The 26,165-nt window shown below is 48.4% G+C and overlaps 1 protein-coding gene across 2 annotated transcripts; it reads right to left on the bottom strand.

Annotated features, from left to right (window-relative positions):
• LOC147318255 (dynamin-1-like) lies at nucleotides 1-26,165 on the bottom strand. 2 transcript variants are annotated; one of them, XM_086257905.1, is made up of 24 exons: nucleotides 25,808-26,165; nucleotides 25,473-25,563; nucleotides 15,179-15,252; nucleotides 14,954-15,103; nucleotides 14,675-14,878; nucleotides 14,490-14,588; nucleotides 14,150-14,310; nucleotides 13,144-13,286; nucleotides 11,473-11,608; nucleotides 11,293-11,360; nucleotides 10,177-10,315; nucleotides 9,996-10,082; nucleotides 9,689-9,759; nucleotides 9,409-9,460; nucleotides 9,279-9,290; nucleotides 8,856-8,969; nucleotides 8,303-8,412; nucleotides 7,773-7,884; nucleotides 7,648-7,659; nucleotides 7,414-7,581; nucleotides 6,852-6,938; nucleotides 6,615-6,769; nucleotides 6,368-6,538; nucleotides 1-2,209 (listed from the first exon to the last, which is right to left on the bottom strand). In XM_086257905.1, the coding sequence occupies exons 1-24, from the start codon at nucleotides 25,914-25,916 to the stop codon at nucleotides 2,149-2,151; spliced, it is 2,586 nt and encodes an 861-aa protein (XP_086114031.1). In that variant the 5' UTR covers nucleotides 25,917-26,165; the 3' UTR covers nucleotides 1-2,148. The 2 variants fall into 2 exon arrangements, with proteins under 2 accessions (XP_086114031.1, XP_086114030.1); XM_086257904.1 differs by lacking the exon at nucleotides 25,473-25,563 and having other exon boundaries at nucleotides 25,808-26,164.

Here is a 26,165-nt window from a genome sequence, read left to right on the forward strand (position 1 = left end):
TTCATTCACACAAACTTTATTCATATCTGTTTGGGCCCTGATCACATGACACTAATACACAACAGATCTACACACACACACACTCTCTTTTGTACACACACACACACACACACTACAGTGTTGGCCGCTGCATATTTAGTTTAGCTTTTTGCTCACATATATATGGTACATTTCTATATCGTCATATTCGCTGCACATAGATTCATATTGAGAGCATACACAGGTAACTATGCACAAGCACAGGTGTGGGAGGGGCCGAGGTGTGTGGAGTGTGCCGCTGCAGAGCAAAGTGTAACACTTTACTGATTGATAAACTCATACGACAAGCATGCAGACGTTAATGTAGACAACGACGACACGGCACAGCTAATGCCCCGCGGCGGTGGCGGCGCTGAACGCTGCTCGGAGCTTAACTAACTCTACAAAATCACCACAACATGAAGAACAAACACAACACAGTGAGGAGATCAGCTGGTACATCCAAACAGGAAACACGATCACTTGACACTTTGCTCGCATGAGCAGCACAAAACCAACCCCACCTCCAGAGAAACCGGGCCACCTCCACAAACATTATCTCCTCATCGCTTCAGTCACAGTTTCCTCTGATCTTCACATCAGAGGAAGCTCACGGTAAACCAATGAGGAAATGAAGAAGAACAAAAAACATGTCAACCCTGCTGGCGTTAGATGAAGAGGTAGAACCAGCTGGAACCAGGAAAGGGAAGGAGGAACCACAACGATCCATTTGGAACCAGCTGGTAGCTTCGTGGTCCATGCAATAGCTACACTGGACAAACATTTGTGGAACAGATGTAGATCAGAGGTAAGACGGGACGGTTAGCTGAAGGTGGGTGAGCTCAGCGAGCACTGTGCTGCTTTTCAATCTTTTCTCTCTCTGATGTAGATGTGATAACAGCTCTCTACCTCTAACAGCCCGATTACTATGTGAAGGGTTCAGGATATCGGACCGAATTTGACCTTTAACGGAAACCGCATCAGCAGGATTTGATTTGTGGAGGGATCAAATTTGACCTTAAGCTACCTTTATTCTAGCTAACTCACAGCTAACTATCCCACCTTAAAGACGGTATAAAAGATGGACATAGCTTCTGGGTCTGAAACGTGACGCACTAAAGCTGCAATCTTTGTAATGGCCACCAGGGGGCATTAGCTGTGGTAGACTTGCCAGTCCCACAGAAGTCTGAAAAACCACCCTGGCCGTGACCTCTGTTAACACTTCCTGGTGAGTTTTTGGTCCCTGCTGCTCGTCTCAGTTCGAACCCAATAACAGATCGAGTCAATTTCAAACATTTTGATCGTTGTATGTTTCTGAAAAACTCATCGGGCCTCTTGGCTCCACCCCTCAATCGTCACACATGTGTCAACACACTGAGATGGCCATGGTGAGAGAAGCTCGTCTCATGGCTTCATACTGGCATTCAAAAATATAAAACATCACGGCAGCTACGTCCATCTGTTACACCGTCTTTGCTGAACCGCTCATAAAGTCTGAGCACAGACTGATTGAGTCCCTGGATCCAGCTGAGAGGTCACAGCCCATCTCTGGAAACATCTGGATTCAGTACTGTCCATAACTTTGACAGTTACAAACGCACAAACTGAGCCAGTTACATGACCGTTCACGAGGCCTGTGTACAGCTGGTTTCAGCCTATGTTTGTGCTTAGAGGATGGTGCATGGTGATCCACACATGTCACATGTTCAGTGCAGCTACAGGTGGAAGGACAGACGCCAGCAGAAACAAACGTGGAATTCCAGCAGAGTAAAATAAATAATACAATAAATAGATAAATACACAAGTTAAAACTGTAAACTTTACACTGTAAAGAAACGGCACCATGGATCAGAACAGGAAGTGAACATGAAGATGATCTCAGCCGGGACATTCAGAGCAGAGACCTCCTCCTCGCCTCGTCTCCTCCGGAGTCGTCTACAGTACTGACCGACCTGCTGAGGTCACATGTTTCTGTCTGCGGCGTGACCGAACGTCATATTTACACACAATGTATTGCTGATCAGCTGCTATACAGTCAGAATAAGTGCTGATAATAATCAATATGTTTATTACTAGGAAGGTTCACAGTAACACAGCTTCAGTGAGACACAAACACACACTCCGTTCAGCTTAACCCTCAATCGAAGACTGGGGACTCTCTCCGTGGGCGGGGCTACCTTTACTGGGACGACTGGGAAAAAAATGACAGAAAACAAAAGAGGAGAAGAGTAAATGAGGAGAAAGGCCAACTGGTACAGGGGTCAGAGGTCACATGAGTACAAACAGAACTGGCTAGAACCAGCAGTGATCCTCATGATCACGGTAGATCTTGATGGAACCAGATGGTACCAATAAGCAGGGCGTTCGGTGAGCAGCTTATACATTTAAACCAGTTAGAAGATCCAACAGACTAGAACCAGCAGAAACTTGTTAGATGTAAAGAAACCAGTTGCTGAAACTTACCGGAGCCAACCAGAACTGGCTAAAACAGCTGGTACTAGCATGTTGGGCAACCAGTCTGTTCAAACCAACCAGCCCGGTCTACATCAGGGCTGGATTTCTCAAGAACCAGTTGGTACCGGTATATCGGAACAACTGGCAGGAACCAGTGAAACCAGTAGATGGACCCAAACAAGGAGCAGGTTTGGAAAGCAGTCCATTCAAATATGGCTGAGTTAGAACTACTGTGAACCACTGAAGCCGAGTTTAAAACAAAAACCATCAGGACCCGCTCGGATCATCCTGCTGGTACCAGTAACCCATCCATCAATATCAAGCTGGAATTAGAACCAGTTAGAACCAGTTTAAGCAGGTTGGAATAAGTCTGAGGTTTGAACCAGTCAGAGCTGGTCTGGTGCAGCATGTGACCAAAGGGAAATCTGAGTAAAGTGTCCATGCTGTGAAACCACATATGGAGCACTGATGGAACGGCCGTTTCACACGGGTCACGTGTTTCGTATGCTTGTGTGTGTGACTGTCAGGGGGCGGAGTCAGAGGCTGGTCTGGATGGTCGGGATGGAGATGCAGGAGCCCTCCGACTGGAGACAGACAGACAGACAGAGAGACAGACAGTCAGTCACGGGCCGATGGAGCTGGTAGTCACACTGATGCTAGGAAAATGGGCGGTACCACACGGTGAGCGCAACAGTTTGATTGGGCGATGAGACAAACACACAGGGTGGAAACAGTAACATCACACAGACATCTGACGTACCATTGGTGAACTCCTCACTGGTCACTGATAGAGATTCTGAAAGAATAACCAAATATGGTCAACATGAGGGAGGCGGAGCTACCTGCTCTGACGCTGAGAGATTCCTCCCAAACACTGAAGGTTTGTGAGTATGTTTCAACATTTCTGCATAAATCTGATCAAATTTTCTAAAAGTCCAAACATAGAACCAAACAGTGGTGACTATCACTCATTCACTAAACTGATCCAACATGAGTGAGGCTCCCGCGTCCTGTACTGGACTGCTAACACGTCCTATTTCAGCCACACATGCTCTGTGGGTATCAGTGAGGACCAGAACTAGCTGGAACCGTTACGATCCCTCTGGCAGGGGCAGCTCAGACATTATTCAGTCTGTTGCAGCCGGATGATTATGTTAGTTTAAATGAATCAACACCCCCGAGTCATTCTAACTACCAGAAACCTCGAAGCACAGGCCGAGGGGGAGGTGTGGCAGCAATTTTTCACACCAGCCTATTAATCAACCAAAGACCCAGACAGACTTTTAATTCATTTGAAAGCCTGATGCTTAGCCTCGTCCACCCCAGCTGTGAAACTCAGAAACCAGTCTTACTTGTTATCATCTATCGTCCACCTGGGCCTTACACAGAGTTTGTCTGATTTCTCAGACTTTATATCTAATTCAGTTCTGAGCTCAGATAAAATAATTATTGTGGGTGATTTTAACATCCATGTAGATGCTAAAAACGACAGCCTCAACATGGCATTTAATCTGTTATTAGACTCAATTGGCTTCTCTCAAAATGTAAAAGAACCCACCCACCACTTTAATCACACTCTAGATCTTGTTTTAACATATGGCATCGAACCTGAACATTTAACAGTGTTTCCTGAAAACCCTCTGCTGTCTGATCATTTCCTGATAACATTTACATTTACAATAATTGATTACACAGCGGTGGAGAGTAGACTTTATCACAGTAGATGTCTTTCTGAAAGCACTGTAACTAAGTTTAAGAATATAATCCACCCACTGTTATCATCTTCAATGCCCTGTACCAACACAGAGCAGAGCAGCTACCTGAACGCTGCTCCAACAGAGGTCGATTATCTTGTTAATAATTTCACCTCCTCACTACGTACGACTCTGGATACTGTAGCTCCTGTGAAAACTAAGGTCTCTAATCAGAAGTACCTGACTCCATGGTATAATTCTCAAACACGTAGCCTAAAGCAGATGACTCGTAATCTGGAGAGGAAATGGCGTGTCACAAATTTAGAGGATCATCATTTAGCCTGGAGAAATAGTTTGCTGCTTTATAAGAAAGCCCTCCACAAAGCCAGAACATCTTACTATTCATCACTGATTGAAGAAAATAAGAACAACCCCAGGTTTCTCTTCAGCTCTGTAGCCAGGCTGACAAACAGTCAGAGCTCTGTTGAGCCAACCATCCCTTTAACGTTAACTAGTAATGACTTCATGAACTTCTTCACAAATAAAATTTTTATCATTAGAGAAAAAATTACCAATAATCATCCCACAGATGTAATATTATCTACAGCTACTCTTAGTACCATTGATGTTAAGTTAGACTCTTTTTCTCCAACTGATCTTTCTGAGTTAACTTCAATAATTACTTCCTCCAAACCATCAACCTGTCTTTTAGACCCCATTCCTACAAAACTGCTCAAAGAAGTCCTGCCATTAATTAATTCTTCGATCTTAAATATGATCAACCTATCTCTAATGATCAGCTATGTACCACAGGCCTTCAAGCTGGCTGTAGTTAAACCTTTACTCAAAAAGCATCTCTAGACCCAGCAGTCTTAGCTAATTACAGGCCAATCTCCAACCTTCCTTTATATCAAACATCCTTGAAAGAGCTAACAGATCATCATTGACAGAGTGTCCACTGGCCTGTAGGTGTGAATAGACTGAGTCCTGGCACTTATTGTCGTATGTGTTTACTTTGTTATTTTCCTTTTTACATCAAATTTATGCAAAAACATAGAAAATCATAAGAAACTGTCAAACACCTCTGAAAGGTACTGTTAGAACAGGATCACACAAACACAAGAGACGAACGGACAGAAAGACAGGAAAACACACACAGACACACACACACACACACAGACACACACACACGCACAGACACGCACAGACAGGAGGACAGACAGACAGGAGGACAGACAGACATGGCTCCGTGGGCTGTGTGGGAGTGGGCAGGTGCGCAGACCTCATGCTGGGCTAACAGACACACAGGTGGGGACGGAGAGTCTGAGGAAAGAAAGACAGTCTTTCTTTTTCATGTCTGTGCAGGTTGTTTGTTGATCGCTGCTTTTTGTTCTACAGTACCAACGAAGAAGAAAGTTGCTCTCAGCTAGTTTTTGATAAAACATCATCCGGGTCACACAAACACAAACTCTCTGCTTCAGGTTCAAACACTTTCACAGGTAATGCTCTTTTTAACGACTGATGTCTTTTACTGTAGCTCTGCTGAAGCCAGCTGCACACACTGATGACAATCCCTGGAAACATCTGGATGTTCATGGTACAGTTTAGAAACAGCATTCCAGGATACAGTCATCTGTTTGATGCTCCTGTACACTGCACGCTGAGACCGTCTTACACTGTCACACACACCCGTCAACCAACACCTGCAGTTCCTCCACCATCCAGCCGAAGCAGCAGTGAGTCAGTCCCACAGATTTCCATGTAAAACTTTACGTGTTTGGTGTCTGTGGATCATTTATTGGAGGATACGTTATTACGCACCTGGATTAAAGTTTCCATTATTAGGGGCGTGGCCTCTTTGACTGACAGGTGGATGATGAAACAGGTGGCTGCAGCTGATGGCTGTCTGCTGGGCTTCAGCTCAGCTCATGTCCCTGAACTGGACCTGTGGACCGTGTGCGTGCTGCCGGAGCTTTTTTAATGACATGGCCAATAACACTGCTGCTGTGACGTTACTGTGAGAGACCATGTGACATCACAGGCTCCTTTCATCTTTTATGTACAGTCTGCCTCCAGAAACTCACCTGTCCTGACTGCATTTGAACTCAGCACACGCTAGGAGCCTGTGACCGTGCTGCTGATCACCTGACCTCTGTGACCTCAGGTTTCCTGTTATAAACATGGATTAGGAGGAGCGTTACCTGGGAACTCCAGGTGGTGGCGCTCTGTTGGGTCGTGAGGGAATAGAGGGTGGGGGTCCAGGATCAGGTGACACCGCCGGACGGGAGGGGGGACCCGGGGCGGCACGACCACCTGGACGAGGAGGGCCAGGAGGGGCCCGGCGCTGGGGGGTCGGACTGGACATGGGGGACCTGCAGAGACCAGCCGAGTGTCAGCGATGCCGCCCATGGTCTGTTACGCAGCACGGCCCATCTGTTAGCGGCATACCTGCGTCCTGACGGCATCCCCGTCACCTGCAGCCACGAGTCGTCAACAGGCGGAGGCATCGCTGTGGTGATGGTGGAGGTGCTGATGTCACCGATGATGCTGAGGCCCTCGCGCAGCGCGTGGTACATCCTGAGCATCTCATCGCGGTGCTGAGCCTGGACGAGAGCAGGAAGAAGCAGAGTCTGAGTCTGATTGGCTTAAAACCCGAGCCCCTCCCACCTCCACCTGCTGCCTCACCTGTTCCTGGGACTCCTCCATCAGGGTGTTCTGGTCTCCACAAGAGTACAGCTGAGCCAGCAGGTCAGCGTGGATGAAGTCCTTCGTCTGAGGAGCAGAGAGGAGGTCACGTGACTCACAATATGACTTCCTGTACGGCCTTGTGCAGCGCCCCCCTGCCCTCCATCCAGGATCTGTACCTCTCAAGAACCAGGAAACGGGCAGGGAAAATCATCGCAGACCCCTCACACCCTGCACACAGACTTTTTGATCTGCTGCCCTCTGGCAGACGGTACAGAAGCCTGCAGACCAGGACCACCCGATACAGGAACAGTTTCTTTCCCCTCGCCATCTCCCTTCTTAACAGTTGACCTGTCACACTGCTCCCACTGCCAGACTGCAGCTGCACCTTATGTACACTTTGTAGTATTCATTCCACCTCATTCATTTCTGTATTTTATGTATATAAGTTTAGATTCGTTATTTATAGTTGGTTTACACAGCTTTGTGTATGCATGTGTAATGTGTATATATAGACACGTGTGTGTGTGTGTGTGTGTGTGTGTGTGTGTGTGTGTCGTACATTGTTGACCATTAGGTGCATGATGGTCTTGGGGATCAGGTCCCTGATGGTACGGTGGATGATGGCAAGGTACGAGTCCACCAGGTTCCTGACGATCTCCACCTGCCGCTCCAGCTGAGGGTCCAGACTGTGGATCTGCCCGTCGCCACTCGACTCCTCGACCTCCACCTGCACACGCTGACCGTTAAACACACACACACCACCTCCACCTGAAGTGCATCATGAGGCACTCACCTTCTCTTTATCCTGATGGAGGGTGTGGAGAGGACAGAATAAAGTATTTACATGTAATTGTACTGCAGTAATAAGTAATAACATCAGTAATAATATTGTTATAACACAGTACAAATTGGGCGTACCACGCTGCGTTCAGGGTACACTCCAGCACGTAGGAAGGACGCCTTCCAGCCGTCGACCTCGTCCTGAGACTCGCTGGCCAGCTCCAGCTGACGGTAGTCCTTGTACACGTTCCTACAGACACAAATCACAGGATCATCATCAGAACCAACGACACACACATATCTCATCTGCTGCTGAAAAACAAATCTCCATTTTCCATGTCTACTTCCTGTCACGTGACGGCGTTTGTCTGCGCCATCAGAGAGCCTAAACTTTGACTGAGAACAGTTTAACATCCTCCTCCTTCACCGGAAACATCTGCGCTGATGTGTTTCGAGCCGCTGCAGCTGGCACATCGCTGTGTGTCCAAATGGCGCTCCGTTTAGTTTCCATCTTCGCTGACCTTCAGATTTTTAACCACACGCTTTCATTCTCGGTTCGATCACAGCACATCACACTCAGATGGAAACTAACTCGTTGTTAAACGTTAGCGTAGGAGCTGGACGCTCGGAGCACCTCTCAGTGTGTGGACGTGGCTGATCACACTGACCTGTGCTCAGTGTTGAACAGGGCGAAGATGTGTTTGCTGGACATGAAGCTCTTCTCAATGTCCTTCAGTTTCAGGTTGTCTACAGGCAGCATGTACTTCTTCTCTTTCTCCTGTAGGAGGTGCAATGAAAGCAGTGAGATAAATAGCATAAAGCCTTTCGGGCTTCTGCCCTCTCAGTAAACCTTTATTTAACTAGATTTAACTTTAAATAGAAATAAAAGGTTTGTGCTGGATCCATGTGACACCTTCCTTTGGTATCAAAAAACCTGCTGATGGAAATGAGCAACAACGTGTTTACATGTGTGTGTTTGTCACGGTTTCCTCCTGCAGACTGTGAGGTGTTGAAATGACTCGTCCAGCCGCGGTTTGTACTGCAGATTGTGACAGTTTTGAAATACATGTCTGATGTGTAATGGCACGGCTCACCGGCAAAGCTCTGCACACAAACAAAACCAGCTGGTACATAAAAACATGCTCTGCCACACAGCGCTGCACGGTGCAGGTGTGAGCATGCGTGTGCGTTTGTGCAGGTGTCTGTGCCAGTGTGTGTTACCTCGTCATCTTTGTACCAGGACAGCGTCTCAGCAGTCAGGACGAACCAGTACTCTTTGGCTCCGCCCTTCATGATGCTGATGTTGTTGATGGTGAGCCAGCCTTTACGGATCACCTGCGCACGGCATCAGTAAAACATGTGACTGCTGATGATGTCACTAATCGCTAAAATGTGAAAACATCTGATGTTGGGCTGCAGTCTCCGCAGAAACCTGGACGTTTGGTATCAGGTAAAGATCAAATAACACCTGGACCAACATCACGAACCACCTCAGGAGGAGGATTCAAATCCAGATCAAAGGTCAAAGGTTGCTTTAAACCTGCATTTCACAGGTCAATGACACCAGTGTTTCCAGTAAACCAGCTCCAACACAGGTGCACCCTCACCCTTCCCATTACGCTACACATGAACACACACACTCACCATGATCTCATCCTGGTTGCCGTGGCAACAGAGGCGTTGGAGACAGAGGAAGAAAAAGAGGTTAAAGATGGCGTCCTCCCACACTTCATCGTGTTGCTCCTCCTTTCCCAGGATACCTGCACACACTCACCTGGTTTCCTGCTGCCTTCTTCTTGTTCATCTGACTGCTTTTCTGCTGAGCGCTGACACACACACACACACACACACACACACACACACACACACACACACACACACACACAGACACACGCACACACACACACACACACACACACACACACAGACACACACACACACACCCCAGGTGAGTGTTCACACAGCTCAGGTGGTGTATCAGACAGCTGACACACCTGTACCTGTGTATCAGGGATACAGGTGAGCCTGACAGGAAGTCGGTTTAAGGGTCTTACTTTGCGAAGCCGATGAAGTCCTCGTGGTTTGTGTTCACGTAGGCCAACTCGATGTCGATCAGCAGCATCACCTGAGGAGGGAGACGGACAGCCATCAGCGGCATGTGACACAGGTGATGTCCATGTATCCTGCAAATCTTCTATGACTTGGTGGCGGTGAAGAGGACGGCCCTGTCACAGCCTGCCCACCTGCTAAGGTGAGCCCCGCCTCTCACCCAATGACAGCTGGAATAGGCCACGACTCTCCAGTGCCTGAACTGCGATGGTCAGGATCATACCAAGATGGCGACGGTGTCATGTGACCAACCTGCTCTTTGGAGCGGCTCTCTCGGTCTCTGATGTGCTGAGTGACGATCCTCTCCATCTCCTCTCTGAGCATCGGATACTGAGCCAGCTGCAGGCAGGAGGAGGTCAAAGGTCACTGTAGTCAGTACTGTGTATTAGCGCTTAGTACTGTGCGATGATAGTACTCGTAGTATGTGTAGTACCTTCTGCGTGCACTGCCTGACGGTGTTGACGAGCTCGCTGATCACCATGTCGACACATTTCTGACACGGCTCTTTGAGCTGAGCGATCAGACGCTTCACGATCGTCTCGAATGCCATGTCAGGGGTGAACAGACCCGTCCTGAGCACAGGTGAGCGCACAGGTGAGCGCATTCACACTCACCCCTGTATTCAGTTTTCCATTTCACACTACAACCTAGGTTTGCCACTTATCTGTACTCTAATTTTAATAACTGTACAGTACTCTGCTTTGCTATTGTCCAAGATGTAAATATGTAAAAATTGTGTTTCTGTTTCTAGTCTGTTTGTGTGTTTTTGCTGCTGATACAACCAAAGTTCCCCCTTTGTGGGACAATTAAAGGATTAGAATTCTGCGAGCGCAGCGACACACACTCATTAACCTCTGTCTCTCTTCCACAGCATGTCTTTTATCCTGTCTTCCTTCTCTCTCCCCAACCAATCACAGCAGATGGCCCCGCCCCTCCCTGAGCCTGGTTCTTCCTGTTCAAAGGGAGTTTTTCCTTCCCACTGTCGCCAAAGTGCTTGCTCGTAGGGGGTCATATGATTGTTGGGATTTTCTCTGTATCTATTATTATAGGATATACTGTACAATATAAAGCACCTTGAGGCGACTGTTGTTGTGATTTGGCGCTGTGTAAATTAAATTGAACTGAATAGAAAAAAGATCAAAGCTATGCAGCACTTGTTACAGTAAGCTGCAGGGACGCACGTCTGCTGTCTGAGCACAGTTAGTGTAACTGTTTCTCTGTAACAGCGTCTCACACACACACACGTTCCCAGGATAACATTGGCAGATGTTTATGGATGAAACTCGTACTCTAATGTCGATTATTCAGCGGATGAAGACATCTTTGAGTGGCAGCGCCCTCAAAGATGACAAGCTAATAATCCATGAATACATCTGGATCCATAAACAGGAAGAACGTGCCGAGAGAAAATGTTCAAACCCAAATAAATGAACAGGTAGCATGCGCACTGCACCCCCTGCTGTACAGTGGAGGTACTGCAGACAGAATAAACGGATTTTTTACCGAGGTTTGATATTACAATCAGGCAGGACTTTAGAAACAAACCCACCTTATCCCGTGGATGTTCTTGATGGCGTAGCTGATCTCCTTACGAAGAGTCTTCTCATCACTCTCCAGCTGCACAAACACATTTATGACATCACTCGCCTGCCACAGGAAGTCCTGCTGCACACTGAACCGGCATGATGTCGCACATGGTGCGATGATGTCACCTGAGCGGAACGGTTACCTTGACCAGTTCGAAGGGGAAGCGTTCGTGGAAGATGCGGTTGATCTTCGCCCCTCCCGACAGCTCGTAGGTGTCCACCTGATCCCCGGACCCTTCGATGCGCTTCTCAAAGTCCACAGCGAACTGCTGCACCATCCTGCCGTGAATGTACAGCGCTGGTTATACCCAACCGACATCTGACACTTAGATCTCACACCTGTAGGCTCATCTAGTCGTGCTCCCTTCACCTGAAATCACACTCGTGACTCTACTGTCACCTCGACCCTTGGTCCTCTCTAGCTTACCAACACAGCCCCTCCTTCAGCTCCCTTCATAGAACTGTGGTCAGAGATTTCCGCTCGTCACAGGCAGGAATGTCGTTTTGGGCGTTTCTAACGAGTTCTTCGAACTCTTCCTTTTCCAGGGTGGACTCACTGCAGAGCACGACTTCTACATATATAGTGTCTCATAAATCTAATGATGGTGAGTCCCAGATTCAAGTCCTAATGGGACCCAAGAGGGTCGTTGACCCACTATTGATCATGTGCCTCATCGCATGTTCAAAGATGGTCGTTCACAGTGGACACAGATTTACTCCACTGTGAACGACCATCCTGGAACAGAGGGCGGGGCTTACGACACCAACTGCCATCTATAATCCAGTTTTGAGATCCTTCACACACCCACTCACATCCTGGGTCATCTGACCTCAGTGAGTCACATGATAGGGTGGGGCTAGGTTTCACAGTGGGTTCACCTGGAGCCTCTGCTGATAATGACCCACACCTGTTTTCACACCTTGCCTCATATGATGAGGCACTACGGTCAATATTTTGTCAACGATCTCATTAAGGGACACTCCCATAGGGCTAAAATCTGGGACTCTCCACCCTTTGGTCTGGAACTGGAGAAGCTTCTCGGAAGAAAATTTCTTTCCAAGCTCCTCAGATGTTCTGCGATATCTTTTTACATGACGAGGCTTGTTAACATCTCGTTAGTGATAAAAAGGATGTGTTTGATGCACTCGGGGTCACTCGGGGTCTAAAATCGGTCCAAGAGGTAAAGCTGAGGCTTTCAAACGCAGGAGCACTGCAGCAGCGAGCACGCATAGTGGAGGCAGCATCGTGCTGTTTGGTGCCAGTGGTACATTACACAAATTTGTTCAAGTAATGGAGTAACCTTCAATCAGTAACTACAGGGTTGAAACGTGGACACAGTTGGGGACAAACACACATTAACACTAGATCTGGAATGGATAAAGCGGGCTAACATTAACTGACTTCAACCCTGTTGAAAATGGGAGACCTTAAAAGCCGGCTGTGTAAAGGAACCAAGTTTAAATGAACTCTACCAAGAAGAGATGTCAAATATCATCTGGTAGCCTGTTGATACCAAAAGTGTCTGCTTGATGAGCAACTTGCTAAGAGATAACCAAATATCAGTGTGTATGTGTATACTTGAGTCTGTAAGTATACTGTAGACCCTGTGTGTCCAAAGTAAACTCAGACGTGTTCATTAGTCCTTAAACATATGCTGTGAAATCATTCATGCCAAGCTATGCGTTTTCTCTACACTCTACCAGTGTAGAGAAAACGCATAGCTTGGCATGATGCATGTTGAATCTTGACACGTTGAATCGTTGTAACTGCGTGTTAAAGAGAGCCGTAGGTGAATATCTGTGCTGGTCCTTACTGCAGCAAAGCCTTGGTCTTGCGGCTCGGGTCATCCGGTCTGAAGTTCTTGTACTCCTCCACCTCCTTCTCGATGGAAAGCAGCTGACTCTGCAGTTTACTGCGCAACGCCGGCAACGTGTCCCGAATGTGATTGGTCAGTTGCTGGAGGTAGCAGAGAGGTGCTCTGTTATTTATCACTGACATCAGAACATAGGTGGAATTAAAGGCAGGGGTTTGTATCATATCTATCTAATAGACTCCAGTTTGTGCATGTAAATGGAGAGTCCTCTTCACACACTGAGGTTAATTATGGAGTTCCACAGGGTTCAGTGCTAGGACCAATTCTGTTTACATTATACATGCTTCCCTTAGGTAGCATCATTAGAAGACATAGCATACATTTACACTGCTATGCAGATGACACCCAGCTCTATCTGTCCATGAAGCCAGATAACACACACCAATGAGTTAAACTGCAGGAATGTCTTGAAGACATAAAGACCTGGATGGCCGCTAACTTTCTGCTTCTTAATTCAGATCAAACTGAGGTTATTGTACTCGGCCCTGAAAATCTTAGAAATATGGTATCTAACCAGATTCTTACTCTGGATGGCATTACCTTGGCCTCCAGTAACGCTGTGAGGAACCTTGGAGTCATTTCTGACCAGGACATGTCCTTCAATGCACATATTAAACAAATATGTAAGACTGCTTTCTTCCATTTGCAGTTAATCCAAAATGCTGCAGCAAGAGTCCTGACAGGGACAGGGAGCAGATTTCTCCTGTATCGCCGTCCCTTCATTGGCTCCCTGTTAAATCCAGAATCCTGCTCCTCATAACTTCCTCAAAAATCAGACAGTGTTTTGGAAATGTTCTGGGGAAATTCAAAGAGTATTTATACAGTGAGGACCTTTAGCTGTGCCAGTGTTTGTGCTAAGCTAACAGAACTCACTGCCCAGCCCTGTGGAAAGACAGATTTGAAATCCTTGCAGTCAGAAGACTTGGGAGAGATCTTGTGCATTTACCTGGTTGAGAATCTTCTGCAGGTAGGCGGTGCCCATGCGGTCTGCCAGGTGACGGTAAGCTGGGTGAGATAGGAAGAACTTCCTCTCGGCCTGCAGGGCTGCGGTGATGTCTTTCTTCCCATCGATGTCTTTCTGACTGCGATTCACGACCCCGATGTAACCTGACACAGTGAAAGTCTCATATTGTCTCTGTCTGCTCAGCTGTAGCCTGTTCTGTCTCTTCACCTCCACATTGAGTGAAATTTGAAATGAAAGTGTTTGAGGTGACTTCAAATCTGACTGAGCAGGCAGCTGACCACCAACCAGTGAGAGGGTTTGGTGTAATGTCATGCATCTGTACCTCTTCGTAGCGGCAGCAGTTTGTTCTCCAGGATGTCTCTGGCGTCGGTCCCTTCATCCATCAGATCCAGTTTGGTGATGACCCCGATGGTCCTCAGACCTGCGCGACATTACCGAAACACTTTATTTAGTCCAGGAAAGAACAGTACAGGTGAAAGATGCAGGTGGAGCTGTCAGGAGCCTTACCTTGTGGGTCAACCTCCTTAGCGATCTTCAGGGCGTCAGAGTTAGCAAGGTCAGAGTTGGCTGGGGAAACAGCCAATAGGAGGCAGTTTTCCTTAGTAACGAACTGCATGATCATGTCTCTGATCTGGTGCTCGATGTCGGGTGGCTGGTCGCCCACTGCGACCTTCGTCATCCCAGGAAGATCCACCAGAGTCAGGTTCAGGACTGAGGACAGACAGCAGAGTCAGGACCAGGACAGGTGTGTATGTGTGTGTGTGTGTGTGTGTGTGTGTGTGTTACCATTGGGGGAGTAGACTCTGAGGTTGATGGGGACCGGACTGATGCCTTTGTTCTGCCCCGTCACTCGATCCGTTTCAGCTTCAATCTCCTGACGAACTTCATCAAAGTCCGTGAACTTCTTCCCTTTGCAGTGCAGGAACTCGGCATACTCTGATCAATATACATCACACGATCAGATCAGACACCGCACGGACGAACCACGTGTCTCTGCACTGTGAGTCTCACCTGTGGGACAGTTGATGAGCTGCAGCACGAGGGGACGCCGAGTGACGATGCCGGATCCACGAGGGAGGAAGTCCCTGAGAGGAGGAACAAAGATACGAGCTAGTAACAAAGGACACGACTGTACATAATTTTATTGATCATTAGATTCTGAACGATGTCTGTAAGCCTCTGGCTGTCTGATCGACTTTGCGAAGGACAGGCTGAGCCGTGTCTTTGGTACCACCAAAGTGCTTTTTCAGAGGTCGTGTTATTCACACTCGTTCTGGCCTTAAACCAGGCCCAGTTGTCCTTGGGAGACCCTACCAAGGGCAGGCTGAGCCCAACAACGCCGCTGATTTATTTGATATTTGTATTAATAATAAATCTGCACCTTTCTGCAGATGACGCTGTACCGTAGGCCGACTCACTCGACTCTGAATCATCCTGTTGAGGTGCTTTAAACTGCATTGCAGTGGCTGCAGACTTTATTGTGCAGCTTAAAGTTAGTTATTAATGCTAATAAAACCAAATTCATCCTGTTTTCCAGAAATCACTCACAGATTGTTTTTTATAAACTGGGAGATTGTATTGAAAGTGTGTAATCCTATAAATATTTGAGTGTTCGGTTGGACAACAAAGTTCAGACGGAGCACTGAGTGCAAACTTTAGATTTGACTTTATTATGAAAAGTTTTGGTTTACCAGTCAGCAGTTAGTAAAAACGTGCACAGGTTATATTCTTAACCTTGATTATAGTGATATTATTGATGTGCACGCTGCCTCCTCTGTCAGACTCTGCAGATCACAGCTCTTCACATGTCCCATCAAACTCATTGCACACATCACTGGACCGCTTCAGTTTAAATATGAACTCTGAATATCTTCAAACAGCTGCTATGATCTGAGCTTCTCTGACTGGGTCTTTTTTAGCCCTCTCTAATTTTGCACCTTGGCTGCTGACAGACACTAGCTCTGCTTTTAAGATTCAAACTTTCCTTTTTGGATCAGGTGACCCTGAATCCTCCCTTAGTTATGCTGCCAGGTGTAGGCTGCTGGGGGATTCCCATGATGCACTGGGTGTTTCTTCTTCACTCACTATATCAGGGGTGTCAAACATACGGCCCAGGGGCTCGATGTTTGTTAACTGTAAAGACTCCCCGAGGAATGAAATAACAGAAAGTTTATGTTTTCTTTTGTTTTGATTTTTTTTTTACAATAGATTCAATAGAATACAATTGAATACGTGCTTTCCCACGTCGTCTTCTACGTTGAGAGACACAGGAGACCCTCAAGGAGAGAGCGGGTAGGGGACCCGGTCCTTGTTAAAAGATACCTGAGCCACTGGGAGAAGCTGGTTCTCAACAACGGTGTGTTGTACAGAGTCTCCAGAGACCAGATATCAGGTAACAGACGACTGCAGTTCGTGGTTCCTGACTCGTTGAAGGCCGAGGTCCTCAGAGGGATCCATGATGATGCTGGTCACCAGGGCCAGTTCAGGAGTTTAGACCTGGCTAGAAAGAGATTTCTCAGGTTGAACCTTGGGCGTGACGTGAGAGGCCATGTACGGGGATGCCAGCGCTGCGTAGTCAGTAAGACCATCTAACCAGAGGGTCGTGCTCTTTTGCTCAGCATGTCCTTGTCCAGACTGTTGGAGTTGGTCTGCATCAACTTTTGGTCGGCTGAGGCTTCACACAAGTCTGTGGACGTCTTGGTCATCACAGACCACTTCACTGGATGGGCGCAGGCCTTCCCATACAAGGACCAGTCGGCTAAACAGCTTGCAAGGCTTCTCTGGAACAGGTACTTCTGTGTGTTCGGCTTTCTGGAAAGGATGCACAGCGACCAGGGTGCTAATTTTGAGAGTCAATCGATAAGTGAGCTCCTCAGAGTCTCTGGTGTGGGCTGCGTATAGGGAGGGAGATTTGAATGCCCCTGCTGTGAGCTGTGTTGGTGCTGATGGTGACTGCTCACCCGATGCCATGGATGGGACAGCTGACCTGGAGGTTGTCTCTGAACCTTTGGACCCTGAAGAGAGGACAATTGCATGGGTGTCGCAGTTGACGGAGTCCAGCCGGTCTCAGGGAGATGTTACTGATGTTTCAAGCATGGATTCAGTCCTGCCAGCCGCATCGGGCTTGTCTGTTGAAGTGGACTTTGACCAAGCTGGTTCTAGCACGGCATCCCAAGAGGTCAATATTGCTACGAGCTGTGGGGAGGGTGTACAAGTATGCTCTACTACACCTGAGGTAGCGGTGGATATAGTTGCTCATGCCATTGCTCAGTCCCCAAAGGTTGACTATGGCCAAACCGGGGATGCTTCCCAGATCAGAACCAGACTTGGGCGACTTGTCAAACCAGTGAATAGACTGATCCAAATGTTTTGTTTATATGTCTACCTGAGTGATGGGATTTGTACTTGCTGTTACGTACTCTGCATTTTTGTTGTTTTTTTCCCTGTTGAGCCGTGGTACACACCTTGTAAAGGGTTATTGGTAGGGTGTATTTCGGGCACTCTGCTGCCAGTTGCTGGGTTGGGAGTTTAGCGCTGCTCCAATCCCACTTCATCCTTAGGGATACGTTTAGTTGGTGTTTGTGATTTTTGACCTCTGTTTGGTTGGTGTGTACCAGTGTGGGTGCCTTTGGTACCTGAGGCTCAAATTTGATCAAATTCAGTGGGGCTGAGTATAACAGAGTTAAAAATACATCTGGAAAAACATGTACTTACCTGGTCTTAATTATTATTTTAAGTGTGAATTTTATCATCTTTGTTGTATTTTATTTTGAAAATCCTTCAACCGGATCTCGCTCTGGCGTTTAGAAGCTTCTAAGGCTTCTGTTCCTCACAAGGCCCATTTGCACTGTGAGGGTAAGTTCTGTAATGAAAGGCTCTGGCATCTTTATGGTTTCTGGTGTAAATGTTGTTACATAGGTTGTACATGTTGGTGTATATAGATTTGTATTGATGTTAGAACGCTACTGTGTAACTGAAACAAAGGTTGGTTGCTGTTAAACAGTGTTTCTGCCGTATCTATGCTCTTTTGCAGTAAGCTTTTGCCGGCCCCCTAGTGGTTGCTGCGCATAGCTGGACTTACTGTTTTTCTGCGCTTTTTTGTGACGTTTGCTTTACATTGCAGGAGCTACAATTGCTGGTGAGGGACCAGACAAAGAGCGATTCATAAGACCCTTATGAAAAGGACACCGAGGGAACAGTTTACCCTGCCCGGGATAGGGTTACCGGGGCCCCGCCCTGGAGCCAGGCCCGGGGAGGGTGCCCGAGGGCGAGCATCTGGTGGCCAGGCCTTAGTCCATGGGGCCCGGCCGGGCACAGCCCGAAGAGGAGACATGGGCCCATCCTCCCGCAGGCCCACCACCCGCAGGAGGCGCCATAGGGGTCGGGTGCATTGTGTGCCGGGTGGCGGCCAGGAGCGGAGGCCCTGGCGGACTGACCCCCGGCTGCCAAGACTGGCAATAGGGACATGGAATGTCACCTCTCTGGTGGGAAGGAGCCTGAGTTAGTGCGTGAGGTTGAGAGGTAAGATAAGATAAGATAACCTTTATTAGTCCCACACGTGGGAAATTTGTTTTGTCACAGCAGGAAGTGGACAGTGCAAAAGTTATGAGGCAAAAATTAGAATACAATAAGAATAAATACAGTACACAACTGTACAGAATAGAATAAAATAAAATACTATATACAGTAGAATAAAATAAAATAAATATACAATAAGATAAAAATAGAATACAAATACAAATACTATATACAACTGAGTAAAAATACAACGATGACAGAAAGGATTATTGCACTTAGTATTATTGCATATGTATGGATGTGTGTGCTTGATCAGTTAAAGTCTTTATTATGGAGTCTGACAGCAGTGGGGAGGAAAGACCTGCGAAATCTCTCCGTCCCACACCGTGGGTGCCGCAGTCTCCCACTGAAGGAGCTGCTCAGTGCTGTCACAGTCTGCTGCATGGGGTGGGAGATATTGTCCAACAGGGATGACAGCTTAGCCGCCGTTCTCCTGTCACTCACCACCTCCACTGGGTCCAGAGGGCATCCTAGAACAGAGCTGGCCCTTCGGATCACCCTGTTCAGTCGCTTCCTGTCCCCAGCAGAGATGCTTTAACTGAACAAACACACACATCCACACATGTGCAATAACACTAAGTGCAATAATCTTTTCTGGCATCGTTGTATTTTTACTCAGTTGTATATAGCATTCGTATTCTATTTTTATCTTATTGTATATTTTTATTCTATTTTATTCTACTGTATATAGTATATTATTTTATTCTATTCTGTACAGCTGTGTACTGTATTTATTCTTATTGTATTCTAATTTTTGCGTCATAACTTTTGCACTGTCCACTTCCTGCTGTGACAAAACAAATTTCCCACGTGTGGGACTAATAAAGGTTATCTTATCTTATCTTATGCTGCCGCCCCAGCAGACCACGCCATAAAAGATAGCAGAAGCCACAACAGAGTCATAGAATTTCTTCAGGAGTGGGCTCTCCACTCCAAACGACCTGAGTCTCCGCAGCAGGTACAGCCTGCTCTGCCCTTTCCTGTAGAGGGCGTCTGAGTTATGAGTCCAGTCCAGTCTATTGTTCAGATGAACACCAAGGTACCTGTAGCTGTCCACAGCCTCAATGTCCATACCTTGGATGTTCAGTGGTTGCAGTGGAGAATGCTTGTGCCTGCGGAAGTCTACCACCAGTTCCTTGGTTTTACTGGCGTTGATCTGGAGGTAGTTCAGCTGGCACCAGTCCACAAAGTCTTGGGTCAGACCTCTGTACTCCTTGTCGTCCCCATCAGTGATGAGGCCGACTATTGCAGAGTCATCAGAGAACTTCTGCAGGAAGCACTGGGTGGAATTGTGGGAGAAGTCTGCAGTGTAGATGGTGAAGAGGAACGGAGCCAGAACCGTTCCCTGTGGGGCCCCCGTACTGCAGACGACCCTGTCCGACACACAGCCCTGAGTCCTCACATACTGTGGTCGGTCGGTGAGGTAGTCCAGGATCCAGGTAGTGAGGTGATGGTCCACTCCAGAGTTCACCAGCTTGTCCTTTAGAACCGAGGGAAGAATGGTGTTGAAGGCACTGGAGAAATCAAAGAAGGGTTAGGGGTTAGGGATCTTCAACGCACACCTCCGGCAGAGCTTCAACAGCATTCCGAGGGAGACTGGGGACATTGAGTCCGAATGGACCATGTTCAGCGTCTCCATTGCCGAAGCTGCTGCATTGAGCTGCGGCCGCAAGGTGGTTGGTGCCTGCCGTGGTGGTAATCCCCGAACCAAATGGTGGACACCAGAGGTGAAGGGAGCCACCAGGCTGAAGAAGGAGTCCTATCGGGCTTGGTTAGCCTGTGGGACTTCGGAGGCAGCCGACAGGTATCGACAGGCCAAGCGGAATGCGGCTCGGGCAGTGGTTGAAAGCGGTGCTCTACCTGCACTGTGTATAGTGCTGGCGGAGCGCTGCTGACGTCGACTGAGAAAATTGTCAGGCGGTGGAAGGAATACTTCGAGGACCTCCTTAATCCCACTGACACGTCTTCCGAGGAGGAAGCAGAGTCTGGGGATGAGGGGAATGACCCGCCAATTTCCGGGGGCGAGGTCACTGAGGCAGTTAAACAACTCCTTGGTGGCAGAGCCCCTGGTGTTGATGAGGTCCGCCCCGAGTTCCTGAAGGCTCTGGACGTTGTAGGGCTGTCCTGGTTGACACGCCTCTGCAATGTTGCGTGGAGATCAGGGGCAGTACCTGTGGACTGGCAGACCGGGGTGGTGGTCCCCATCTTTAAGAAGGGGGACCGGAGGGTGTGTTCCAACTACAGGGGGATCACACTCCTCAGCCTCCCTGGGAAAGTCTATGCCAGGGTGCTGGAAAGGAGAGTTTGTCCGTTAGTCGAACCTCGGATACAGGAGGAACAATGCGGTTTTCGTCCTGGTCGCGGAACACTGGACCAGCTCTTTATCCTCTCGAGGATACTTGAGGGTGCATGGGAGTTTGCCCAACCAGTCTACATGTGTTTTGTGGACTTGGAGAAGGCATTCGACCGTGTCCCTCGGGGTGTCCTGTGGGAGGTGTTGCGGGAATATGGGGTGTCTGGCCCATTGCTACGGGCCATTCGATCCCTATACAACCGTTGCAAGAGCTTGGTTCGCATTGCCGGCAATAAGTCGGACTCGTTCCCGGTGGGTGATGGGCTCCGCCAGGGCTGCCCTTTGTCTCCGGTTCTGTTCATAATTTATATGGACAGGATTTCTAGGCGCAGCCAAGTGGCGGAGGGCTTTCGCTTTGGTGGCCTCAGAATCTCATCTCTGATTTTTGCAGATGATGTGGTTCTGTTGGCTTCATCGGGTGAGGGCCTCCAGCTCGCACTGGAACGGTTCGCAGCCGAGTGTGAAGCAGCGGGAATGAGGATCAGCACCTCCAAATCTGAGGCCATGGTTCTCAGCCGGAAAAGGGTGGAGTGCCCACTCCGGGTCGGGGATGAGTTCCTGCCCCAAGTGGAGGAGTTCAAGTATCTCGGGGTCTTGTTCGCGAGTGATGGGAGAAGGGAGCCGGAGATCGACAGACAGATTGGGGCTGCGGCTGCAGTAATGCGGACGCTGCACCGGTCCGTCGTGGTGAAGAGGGAGCTGAGTGTAAAAGCGAAGCTCTCAATTTACCGGTCGATCTACGTCCCTACCCTCACCTATGGCCACGAGCTGTGGGTAGTGACCGAAAGAACGAGATCGCGGATACAAGCGGCAGAAATGAGCTTCCTCCGAAGGGTGGCTGGCCTCTCCCTTAGAGATAGGGTGAGAAGTTCGGCCATCCGGGAGGGGCTCAGAGTAGAGCAGCTGCTGCTCCACATCGAAAGGAGCCAGCTGAGGTGGTTCGGGCATCTGACAAGGATGCCCCCTGGGCGCCTCCTGGGTGAGGTGTTCCAGGCATGTCCCACCGGGAGGAGGCCCCGGGGCAGACCCAGGACACGCTGGAGAGATTATATCTCTCGGCTGGCCTGGGAACGCCTTGGTATTCCCCCGGATAAGCTGGAGGAGGTGGCTGGGGAGAGGGAGGTCTGGGCCTCTTTGCTTAGGCTGCTGCCCCCGCGACCCGGCCCCGGACAAAGCGGATGAAGATGGATGGATGGATGGACAATTGCTGGTACCTTCAGAAGACACATGTTGAGTGTGTTTTGTCTGCTGCAGCTACGTGAGCTTGTTAACGGTCATTTTGTGTGTAAAGCTCAAGCATGCGAAAATGTAGTGCTCTACCGTAATTTGTCCACTAGAGGGAAATGTTGAGCCGGTGATACTGTTTACTGAGACTTCTGTTATCCTGTTATTTTGTTTTATACGGTTGTGAAATGTATTTTTATGGGTTATAAGATTTCTTTTTGTATACAAGTTCAGTGTGACAGACTGTAAAATGGGAGAAATGATTATTTTCCAACTTTTCTTTATTAAGAAGCAAATTGTAAGTCTGTCAACACAAGGTGCGTTTGCACTGTGAGGGAGCTACAATTGCTGGTACCATCAGAAGACACATGTTGAGTGTTTTTTATGTCTTCTGCAGAATAAACCACGAAAAGCCAACCTTTCTGAGCGTCTGTGATTTATGAAGAGCCGGAGGCATTACACCTGCAGGTGATGGGGGAGTTGTGTTCAGTGAAGGAGAGGCAAGGCAGAGTAACGTTGCGTCGAGAGAAAAGTGGACGAAAGAGAGGCAAACTTGCGGCTCCACAACTATAATTGTAACGTAACGCAGTAACATATTGTCACATCTCACATCTCGTATAAAAAAAAATATATCGATATATTTAAAAACACGATATATCGCCCAGCCCTAATATTTACTTTCGTTTTCTCATATCTTGGAGTTTAAAGTGCAGTTTCACTGGTTAACAGTGACAGAAAGGGGAAGTCACTGGTCTGCTCACACAGACGTCTGTGACTGAAGAGTGTAATGCTGTGCCTTCTAACTTGGCTCTGCCTTGAAAAAGACATGTTGATGTCAGGGACGTGCTGGTTAAATGACATAAGAGAGTTCAAACACACGAGTTGGATGATGCCCCGCAGGAAGCGGCTTCACGGACCCCGGAGGTGGCAGGGAGAGGGAGGTGCTACGCTGGGATGGATGGTTTTCTTTTGTCGTGCTGCATCACATCCCCTTCACTTACGTAACTGAAGGAAATGTGTTATAGAGGAGGCAGGACAGAGATGGTTCCACTGTGGCCCACTCAAGTCTGCATTCAATGAAACACACTGTGAGCTGTGTGATGGGATCCCTCCGAGAGGCTTGAAGAAAAGCATCGTCACGACATCCTCACAGTGTGATTGTGTGTGTCTCTGTGTGTGTGCGTGTGTATGTGTCTGTGTGTGTGTCTGTGTGTCTGTGTGTGTCTGTGTGTGTGTGTCTGTGTGTGTGTGTGTGTCTGTGTGTGTGTGTGTCTGTGTGTGTGTGTGTCTGTGTGCTGCAGTGTGAGTCCTCTGCAGTCAGCTCACACACATCACGCTGATATTGTCATACGATGCTGCCCTGACCAAAAGCCTCCTGACTCATGTGACCTGAAGCAACCAATAAGAGCAGAGATGCAGACAGAGACACCCCCACCCCCCACCCATTCTCAGAGTGAAGATAAAAATATTCAGCCAATCACATGCCATCTTCCAGCAGGACTCAAACTACAGACCTCAGAGACACACACAGTTTCTATATGCACAGATCCTCCACCCTGCTGCCACCTCCTCCTCTGCAGCTTACAAGTGCCTTCTTCAGTCTCAGCTGACTGCAGGTTTCCCCAATCTTATAAACAGGACGTTTGCATAATGACTGAAACCAGCCCACTGAAGAAACAATGGGCTGGGAGGTCAGTTCGTTATGTTACATCTCTCTTCACTTGCATCCCATTCACAGAAGCGTTGGAGTTAGTCCGTAAGAGATTACAGGATGACCCCAACCTCAGCAGCAGGACCACTCTCAGCATCCACCAAGTGTGTTTGAACTGTGTCTTCACTCCACCTACTTCACATACAAGGCTCAGTTCTACAGGCAGAAACATGGGTGTGCCGTGGGCTCCCCAGTTTCACCCATCGTGGCCAATTTGTACATGGAAGAAGTGGAAAAGAGGGCTTTGTGATCCTACCCTGGAACACCAACGGTGATCAATGGTCATGGAATTTGCATAATTATGATTAAGGAACTGACCTCCCAGCCCTTTGTTCCTTCAGTGGGCTGGTTTCAGTCATTATGCAAATGTCCTGTATATAAGATTGAAACCTGCAGTCAGCTGAGACTGAAGACGTCACCTGGATGATGACAAAACGTTTCTCCCACAAAACGCTACGTCCAGATGAACAGAATCAGCTTTTGGAGATTTACTTCCCTGGATGATTGAGATGCATCAAGACATATGACGACATAGCCTCTGTGACATCACGCAGAGCAGGAGTAGAAAAAGTGTGCCAAACAGAGTGTTGGGAACAGAGGCATGGCTCATTTCTGACGTTTTTCTTTTTAGGTAGGTCAGAATTTTATCTCAGGAAGTGTTTTCTGAAATATTACTGTCGCCTCTCACACGCTCTGGGCTTTCCATTCATCTCTTTCCACCTTCTTAGCAACAGGGTAATCAGGGCATTCCAGATGTCTTTCCTCCAGTTTTCCAGGTCCTGCTGTGGGATCTTTAGGCGCTCTCGGGCCAGACAAATTATATAATCTCTGTGAGTCGTGATCTGGGATCAGCGCCACAGACAAACACATCCTGCAGATGATGAGGTGAAGGTAGAGCAGGTCATCTACTGATCAGAAGGTTGGTGGTTCGATCCCAGGCTCCCCCAGTCTGCCAGCCAAATATCTTCGGGCAAGATACGGGGCGATCGTGGCTCAAGAGTTGGGAGTTCGCCTTGTAATCGGAAAGTTGCCAGTTCGAGCCCCGGCTTGGACAGTCTTAGTCGTTGTGTCCTTGGGCAAGACACTTCACCCGTTGCCTACTGGTGGTGGTCAGAGGGCCCGGTGGCGCCAGTGTCCGGCAGCCTCGCCTCTGTCAGTGCGCCCCAGGGTGGCTGTGGCTACAATGTAGCTGCCATCACCAGTGTGTGGATGTGTGTGTGAATGGGTGGATGTGTAAAGCGCTATATAAATACAGGCCATTTACCAAGATACTAACCACAAGTATGTCTGCGATGCATCCATCAGAGCGAATGTTACCTAGTTAGCACCTAAAGCATAGAAGAAAGTGCTTGTGTGGTTGCACGGGTGTTGGTGGAGGGATGGGGGGGTGTAGCATGTTTGAGCGTAGAAAAGCGCTGTGTAAGAATCAGTCCATTTACCAGCTCATGAGCGGGTCGGTAACTCTGCTCCACCGCCGTGACACCTCCACCTGAACATCACTCCACCTCCAACCAAATGTCACACCTCCACCTGAATGTGTTTTAAAGGGCTGAACAGAAGAAGAAGAATCTCCACCCCCAGCTCAAACAGACAGGTGGGCACACACGCATTCTCTTTTTCATATCTTAATGAGAGCCTCTAAGCTTTCCCAGCTGCTTACCGAACCATCAAAAAGAACCTAACCATAACAAGCACAGGAACGTTCCCATTTTTAGTACCCACAAAGATGTCTAAACAGGTACACACGCACACACACACACACAGGGGGACTCACTTGCCCACGAAGTTCTCGAGCACCGAGCTCTTGCCGGCGCTCTGACCGCCCACCACCGCGATCTGCGGCAGGTCGAGGCTGGAGTTCTGGCCGATGGCGGAGAAGGCATCCTGCAGCCGGTTCACCAGCGGGATCAGCTCCTCCATCCCCCGGTTCCCCATGGCGGAGAGGCGGGCGGAGACAGGCGGAGGCTGCTGGTGTGTCTCGCTGCTGCTGTGACCGATCAGCGGCCGATGATCGATCACAGGATCGATCGATGCTGATGATGCTGCTCCAGCTGTGACCTTCAGCTCGTTCTCCTCCTCCTCCTCTCTGCTCCGCTGCAGGGAGGCTCCAAGCACGCTCGCAACCACACACT

The sequence above is a fragment of the Aulonocara sp. 'chitande type north' Nkhata Bay genome, linkage group LG12 (genome assembly GCF_057382095.1).
Source record: "Aulonocara sp. 'chitande type north' Nkhata Bay isolate Kocher_YH1m ecotype deep benthic linkage group LG12, A_spYH_male_GT1.1, whole genome shotgun sequence".
Taxonomy (NCBI): domain Eukaryota; kingdom Metazoa; phylum Chordata; class Actinopteri; order Cichliformes; family Cichlidae; genus Aulonocara; species Aulonocara sp. 'chitande type north' Nkhata Bay.

Coding starts and splice junctions, on each gene's coding strand:
- LOC147318255 (XM_086257905.1), bottom strand. CDS start 25,916: ATGCCTTCTCCGCCATCGGCCAGAACTCCAGCCTCGACCTGCCGCAGA. Junction 9,461..9,688: donor GACTTCATCGGCTTCGCAAA/GTAAGACCCTTA, acceptor TGTGTGTGTCAG/CGCTCAGCAGAAAAGCAGTC. Junction 6,539..6,614: donor GGGATGCCGTCAGGACGCAG/GTATGCCGCTAA, acceptor TGGTCTCTGCAG/GTCCCCCATGTCCAGTCCGA.